Source organism: Geospiza fortis, unplaced genomic scaffold (assembly GCF_000277835.1).
Source record: "Geospiza fortis unplaced genomic scaffold, GeoFor_1.0 scaffold1278, whole genome shotgun sequence".
Lineage (NCBI taxonomy): Eukaryota > Metazoa > Chordata > Aves > Passeriformes > Thraupidae > Geospiza > Geospiza fortis.
The window spans coordinates 815,569-823,460 of NW_005054536.1; the positions used below are offsets into that span (position 1 = coordinate 815,569).

General features: G+C 50.4%; 2 protein-coding genes across 2 annotated transcripts in view; both read left to right on the forward strand.

Moving 5' to 3' along the window:
- The first annotated feature begins 3,989 nt into the window (after positions 1-3,989).
- PPP2CB (protein phosphatase 2 catalytic subunit beta) lies at positions 3,990-7,835 on the forward strand. The gene is made up of 6 exons (XM_014310468.2): positions 3,990-4,213; positions 4,394-4,567; positions 4,800-4,889; positions 5,513-5,674; positions 6,477-6,595; positions 7,081-7,835. Exons 1-6 carry the CDS (start codon positions 4,097-4,099, stop codon positions 7,151-7,153), a joined length of 735 nt encoding a protein of 244 aa, XP_014165943.1. The 5' UTR covers positions 3,990-4,096; the 3' UTR covers positions 7,154-7,835.
- The window catches only part of GSR (glutathione-disulfide reductase), a 4,887-nt gene continuing 4,339 nt past the window's right edge, over positions 7,345-7,892 (forward strand). Inside the window, exon 1 of the mRNA XM_005429283.2 lies at positions 7,345-7,362. Coding sequence (XP_005429340.1) covers positions 7,345-7,362 — 18 coding nt within the window. The remainder of the gene's footprint in view (positions 7,363-7,892) is intronic.

The window sequence follows — 7,892 nt, forward strand, 5'->3', positions numbered from 1 at the left end:
CTGGGGCGGTTTCTGTGAGATTGGACATGGCATGGCCAGGTCGGTATCTCTGGAGTATCCAGCGCTGGGACGGTGGGGTACCCGGTGTGCCGCACAACATGGAGCAGCCCCGCGCTGAAAAATCAACCCCAGTCAGTGAGGAAACCCACTGGCTTCGAGGTGGGACTTGAGAAGCAGAGGTGAGACCCAAAGAGGCTCCCCGCCCGCTGAGGGGACCAAAATAGAAAGAGGAATGGTTGGATAAAGGACACTGTCTGCTGTTCTGGACAGGCCTTGGCAAACCGTGCTTGGGTTTGTTTAGTGGGGAATGGGAAAAGCCTTTTTTTCCCATCCGGAGAAAGGTCCTCAGACCTGTGTTGGGTGTTGTCTGAGTAGTCTCTCAACACTGCAGTCTGTGACCGAGGGAAGATTTTCCTTGCCATTTTCTTCCAGCAGTGATCCTAGCACTCCCTAACCCCCAGAGAGCTTCTGTTTTCTTCCCCTTTTTCATTTTTTCAGTCCCATGCTGGGGCTTTCTGTTTGTTTTGTGACTCTTTCTCCAGAGCTCTCTCAGTTGTGAGGGAGCTGTGGCTGTTTGGGAAGCTGGAGTAGCAGCTGCTGTGTTTTGGGAAGCAGATTGTGGCTGGACACGCAGGAAATAGGGAGAAGCTGGGTGGGAAAGCTCAGCTGGAGGTGGGGAGGGTGTTTGTCCTTCAGGAGGCAGGTGACAGGGGGTGTGTCATCTGTCACAGCACCTCGTTCTTCCAGGCTCCTGGAAACTGATGGTAACGACTGGGGCATGAAGGAAACACTGTGCCCTGCACTGACATGGCTTGTTTAAGTTTTGGGGAGTGGTTGTGTCACCCAGGAGAGGAGCTTACAAAAACCTCTGGGTGTGCAGCCCTGCCACAAAGCTGGTTTAGTTGGTTTCCTTGAAATTATATTTGGAGGAATTCTCTTCTCCAGAACACTTTCTAGCACTCTTGTGTTTGGGGTGATTTCAGAGAGGCCCAGCACAGTAGAGCCTTCTGCCTCAGGTTTCAGTGTGTGGGAGAACTGAGTACTAAAACAAAAAATCAAAATGAAGCGGGAGAAAAAAATCCAGAAAAATCCCAGAGTTATTTGTGTGGGTCATTCTTGGTTTAAGTACTGGCACAGTGGGCAGTGATGAGGGAAGGATTGGACACAATGAAGGTGTGCCTCGTGACTCTGTGCTCTTAGAAGCTGTTGAAATTTGCAGCTGTTGAAGTGACATTCTGTCCTCACCTGCCCAGTGGTAACCTCGTTAGGGAGCTGATCTGCCCCCTGTGGCTCATGCAGGTGAGGGAGGTGCTGTTCCTCACTGTGATAACATTGTTCCCATTCTGTTGGTGTTCAAAATGGAAATTAGCTCAAACCCTGCAGAAATTCAGAGGCTGATAGAAGGATTAATTCTGGTCACTGCTGGAGCACACAGGTGTGGGAGTTGAGAGTCACCCTGCTTAATCCAGGTTTTTCACCAAGGTGATGAAATGGGCTATGGAAGAAGGCAGGGAAAAGGCTGTCTCCTGAGTTAAACAAGCAGCCATCCATGGCCATCCCTCTCCTTGCAGCTTCTCTCTCCTCTCCTGGTTCTTGGGATGTGTAAGAGGGGACACAGTCCCATTGCAGGCAATTCCCAGTGTTGTGCTGTGTCGTGGCTGGCAATGTTTTGTCTCTGTGTTGGTGGTGCTGGTTCAGGAGCCTCTGGGAGCACCTGGGCGCCTTGGCAGAGGCTCTGGGTGTCCCCTGCTGCCTCATTCCTGAAGGGTGAGACAGCTCCATCCCTGCATCCCTCTGGCTCCCATGCCACTTGGCTGGTTCTCCTTCCAGCCAAGCTCCCTGAGGTTCAATATCTTCAGCCCACTTGGTGGCACAGTAGTTTGGACTGTGGACAATGGTGGGGTCGAGGTTCAGGTGAATTTTGATCCCAAACTCCATGCCTGGCTTTGGATTCCCAGAGAACGAGCCTCTATGGGTCACACCAAGCTGAGGGAATGAATCTTCCAGAAAGAATGGAGTTTTTCCTCCCTCCAAGGCTCTTGAGAAGCACCCAAGGAGTTGAGGTGATGGGCAAGCTCACAGCCAGCAAATGGGCTGCTCCTCAGAGGCCTCTGAGCACAGACAGGCAGCCATTGGTTGGGTTTATTTAATACAAGGAAGGTTTATTTAATAAAAACACCTAAAAGCTGCTGCTTTTTATCCTGACCTGGATATGGTTTTCATCCAGCGCAAGTGGGACAGATGCACAGGAAGCTGATACCATTAGTCACTGTTTTCTGCAACAAAGGTAGCTAAATTTTGACTTCTAAGTCATAGTTATTTATTAGCCTCCTGGATTAAGTGAGTGCTGATGATGCCAGGCAGCCTGCTTGCATCAGAGGTTTTTATTTTTGCTTTGTAATAGTGCTTTTTATTTTAAGTCATTTGATTTCAGTGTTCACACTGCAGGCAGTTAGTCACTGCTTTTCTGGGGTGTTTTTATTGATGCTGAGCATTTTGAGAGTCTTGTTCTGCATTAGAAAATGATCACGTGAGGGCAAACTGGGGCTCCCCAGCCTGATGTAAACCGGCTCTGCAGAGTTCAAATGACAGCCTGGATGTCATTTGTCCACGTGCACCCGTGCACCCGTGAGTGTCCTGCCCACAGGGTGAGCTAAAATGGGTGCAGGGGAACAGCTGCTTGGCAGCACAAGGAGCCACTCCTGTCACCTGCCAGCTCCTCCTTCCTCATCAGGGGAAACTTCTGGGTTCTCCTGGCACCAACATTTCAGTTTCTGGGCTGGTCCCCCTTCCTGGGGTAGGTTTGAAGGGAGCCTGTTTGCCCTGTTCGTGTGGAAAAGGAGCGCTGCTGAGCTCCAGCTTGGAACAAACCCCTGCCTGTTGCTTTGTGCAGCAGCCAGAGCACAGGGAGCAGCTGTTTTGTGGGTTTATATTTGTCTCTCCCAGAGGGTGGAAGCTCTCCGAAGGCGCTGTAAATGCTTTTAAAGACGTGCGAGCAGAATTTGAGTGCTACTACTGCACTCACATACGACATGTTCAGCAGTTCCCAGGCACAGCCCATCTCAGCAAGTCCACGGGCAGGAGGTGACTTTAAGGATCCTTCAGGTTAGGTTCTGTGCAGAGAGCATGCTGGATGGAGTCCAAACTGTCCAAACTGCTTGGAGTGTAGTTATTCCTTCCAAATACATGTTTTTCTGAAGAGAGGCAAGGCAGCCTTGGGAATTGGGAATGGGAATGGGAATGCAGGCATCCTCAGAGGGTATCCTTGGGAAGCAGCTCCCTTCTGGCAGCACAGGGTGAGCCTTACCTCATCCTGAGCTAAGGGATATGGCAGGGAATACCCAGATCATCACCTGCCTGTGACTGCTCAGTGCTGGTGATCTTCCAGCCCTTTTGTTTGGATCAGATGGAGCCATCCTGTGGGTGTTCCCTGTGCCTCAGATGTGCCAGGAGCGCTGATCAGCATCAGTCAGTGAGCTGCAGGCAGCACAACAAACCTGGTATTTGATAAGGATAATGAGGTGGTGCAGATAGGCTACATGGCATGGTTGTAATTAGCAGAGGAACTGCTGGGTGTGGAAGAAGAGATGACTAAATCCAGGGATGCCATCCCTCCATCTGTGGTGGTTTTGTTGCCAGCTGGGTACAGCCAAGGAAGCTGGTTGTGGCTCCATATGTTCCAATTGCCTCTGCTTTCCAGTTGTATGTGACTCACCTGTAGAAGTTGCTGAGCTGTTATGCTTGGAAGAGGATTGGAATTTTGGTGGGCAAAATGTGCCCTGGGCAAGGAAATCTGGCCTTGCTGTAGTAAACCTGCTCATCCCCCTGCACTGGGATTTGGGAAGCACCCCTTGTCTGTGCTCACCCACCGAACTCTTTTTCCAGTGGTCATCTTGGGCAGTGGGGATGAAACCAGGTTTCCTGTGGGAATTCAGCAGAATAACATCACCTGCCTCTGGAGGAGCTTCCTCCCTTTATGTCCTAAACGTGCTTTCCTTGCCAGGCTAAGGAAATCCTTACCAAGGAATCCAATGTGCAAGAGGTACGTTGCCCCGTCACCGTCTGCGGGGATGTCCACGGGCAGTTCCACGACCTCATGGAGCTCTTCAGGATCGGTGGCAAGTCTCCAGACACAAACTACCTGTTCATGGGAGACTACGTGGACAGAGGCTATTACTCAGTGGAGACAGTGACTCTGCTGGTGGCGCTGAAGGTATGGCTTGGGAGACGGCGGATAAGACCTGGGAGCTGGGAGCCATTTTCTCCTCCTGGTGACGCTGCCATTGACTCGGGCATGACGGGTGTAAATGGATCTGTGCTGGGCTGCTGTGGGTGATATTCCATCACTCCTTGTTTCCATGCCCCTGCTAAGGGAGGTTCTGTCCACCCCCAGGTGCGGTACCCGGAGCGCATCACGATCCTGAGGGGCAACCACGAGAGCAGGCAAATCACCCAGGTGTACGGCTTCTACGATGAGTGCCTGCGCAAGTACGGCAACGCCAACGTCTGGAAGTACTTCACAGACCTGTTTGATTACCTGCCTCTCACAGCTCTAGTAGATGGCCAGGTGAGTCTGGCGTGAAGAAAAGCCTCCCTTCCCTCCCTCCCTTCCTCCCTCCCTTCCTTTCTGCAGGCTGTGTTGTCTGACAACCAGAGGAACAGTCCCAGACAAGCTCCTGTAACTTGTGATCCTAGGGCGAGATGGCTGGGGTTGGGAATGAGTGTTAACAGAGTTAGACCCAGCTGGTTTGGAGGTCATTGCTCCCACTTAATGGATTGCTCTTTTCTTTGTGGAACAGATATTCTGCCTCCATGGTGGCCTCTCTCCATCCATAGATACACTGGATCATATCAGGGCTCTGGACCGCCTGCAGGAAGTTCCACACGAGGTAACAAAATTCAGAAACTTAAATATCTGCTGGTGGAAAATGCAAATGTTTTCTCACATTGCAGTCCATTTAGATGCGTGGTTACACATGGATTATGGCCTTTCCAGGAGCTAGAGCAGATGAACATTTGGGCAAAACACACATAAGTCAGTGTGCTTTGATTACAACAGCCTACATAAGGAGAGCTGTGGGGGTTTCACAGCTGTTTTCCCCAGAATCGTGGGATTTTTGGGCTTTCAGTCTGACTCAAAGAGCAGGATTTGGCAGGGGAGGGTGTTACTATCTTCAGCCTCCTCACAGAGGTGGTTGTGAACTGACAACCGCCATGTGAAGCCACATTGTATCACCATCCTTCCTCCCCAGCCAGCCCAGCCTCCCTCCTGTGGTGTTACACCTTGTTGCAGCTTCCTGGGGCGTGAATGAAATCTGGACTGAAATCCATGCTTGGAGCTCCGGGGCAGGGGGAAGTTTTGTTGGGAGTGGCTGGGGCTCGCAGATGTGTGCTCAGTAAACTCCTCGCGTGCCTTGCACTGAGCAGGACGTGCTGACAGTCTTGCTGCTGTAAATAAAATGTGTTTAAGCACCTTGCCAGTGGTGTAACAGAGAGCTCCTAATCTTCCCAGGGTCCGATGTGTGATCTCTTGTGGTCGGACCCGGATGACCGTGGCGGCTGGGGCATTTCCCCACGTGGTGCTGGCTACACCTTCGGGCAGGACATTTCGGAAACCTTCAACCACGCCAATGGTCTCACACTGGTCTCCCGCGCTCACCAGCTGGTCATGGAGGTAGGGCAAGCACTGCTAGCCAGGGCTACCAACACAGGGGCCCACGGGGTCTGCTCTGGGTCACCTTCCACTCACAGGTTTGTTGGCACCTTTTACGCCGGTCAGTACCAAAGAGAGGCTTTAGTCACATGGAAACGACAACATAAAGTGACGTGCTTTGACCTGCAGCCTAAATAAGGGGATGTTCTGGCCTTTCCAAGCAAATTGCCCCCTCCCAGTAAATTGCCAGAGGGGCCATGTCACGCCCTGTTTGTGGCAGGAATAATCTTTTTCCATGCTGGTTTGTTCTTGCTCTGACTGCTGCTACATCTAATAGCCTGTCCCATAGTGCTCAGCAGTCAGATGTGACAGGGATTATGCCATTTTTGGCTCTTGACAGGCTATTCTTGGATGTCTTGCTGGAAGAATGCCAGGTGGGTCAATGGAGCAGATGCCTTTTTAAAATCTAGTGCAGGTAGATCCCTTAAGCAGAACTGTGTGTCAGAAGTCAGTGGCATTCAGCAGGCAAATTGTCACTTGTGGTGGAGGAAAGCTGAAGGCATCCCTAAGAATCCCAAGGCTTTTTAGTGGTGCAGTCCATAATTTACAAGTGAGGAGGCTGCTTGAAGCTGGTTTTGCCAGGTACCTGCTGCTGCTTCTTGTGGTGAAGTACCTATTTTGAAATGAAACTAAGTCAGTTGGAAATACTTCAGGAAATCTGTCATTTCACAAGTGCGTCAGAGAGTTTCAGGCCTGAGGAGGAACTTTGGAGGGGCTGAGACTTAACAGAGACCTTTTGTTTTTCCCTCTCTGTCCCTGGCAGGGTTATAACTGGTGCCATGACCGGAATGTGGTGACCATCTTCAGTGCCCCCAATTACTGCTACCGCTGTGGGAACCAGGCTGCTATCATGGAACTAGATGACACTTTAAAATATTCCTTGTGAGTATGCTGCCTTGGGCTGGGCTCTCCCTCTAGCCACTCTGTGAGGAATGGCTGATCATTCCCAAAGGGATTCTTCCATGAAAAGCCAGCTCAGACCACTCTGGAATTAACGTGTGCTCTGCCTTAAAGTAAGCAGTGAGTTAAGCTCCTGAAAGCTTCTCTTCCTGGCTGTCTGGAGAGTTGGAGCTTTTGCACTTCCATCTCTTTACTGCCTAAGCTTGATGGAGAGAGTAAAAACACATGGATTTATCTATTTGTTTTCATCTTTGGTAAGATGGGGGAGAGGGTCTGAATTGTGCTTTTAGCTGCTCCCCTGAGAAAGCGGTGAAGGCCTGCTGGGTCACTCTGATGAGTTTTAACTCTTGTTTGGGGCTTGGGATGTTTCATGTGTGCCAGCAGCAGGAAAACAAGCCTGGTGTTTATTGTGGCAGTGGAAAGTGACTTGTGGGGGAGGGTAAGTGATCCCTTTTTGTTTCCTGCAGCCTCCAGTTTGACCCAGCACCTCGTCGTGGAGAGCCTCATGTTACCCGTCGTACCCCAGACTACTTCCTATAAACCTCTCCCAACCTTTGTAGAAGGAAGTACACCTGGCATTTTAAAAGAGCAACAATATTTACACGTTTCTGTAAGAAATCAGGGTTCGTCTCAACTCAAATCCCCATCATGGACCAAAATGTGCCATACAGAGGACGAAGAGCATTTAGCACAACTTGAGACTGAATTCCTTATGACACTCTCTCTGTCCCATGCCCATCAGCCCGAAAGTCAGTTTGCCTGCTGTATTTGTAGTCATTGTTTTCCTTCTGGACTGTTCAGAGAGGAAAAGGTAACACTCTAACAACACTCATCTCCTCTGACGCTTCTTTGTACATTTTTAGTTCTAGTGTTTAACTGGCATGAATTAGAGTTTGTTTTCCAGGGAAGTGCACACTAACTTCATCCCCCACCACTCTTTATTTTATTGGAAAGACCGCTCAACTTAACTGGAGAAAGGAAGTGATTCCTGCTTGGGAGTACGTTGTCATAACCCAGATAAAAGCGTTCCCTTTTTAGCTCTATTCCCGTTTTGTGCTGATCCTGCCCCCTTTTTTTTTAATTGTTTTGGAGTATTTTGTTTATTTTGTTCTCTCTTTTGTTATTCCCCCCACCCCCCTTCCCCTCTGTATATTTGTCCTGGAAGTGCTTGCAATCCTCCTCTCTGTACCTGAACCAATAAACTCGCCGTTGTCAGCCCCAACACGTGGTGTCGTGCAGGGCCGGGCGGGACCGGGGCGGCACCGGGGGCGGTCCCGGG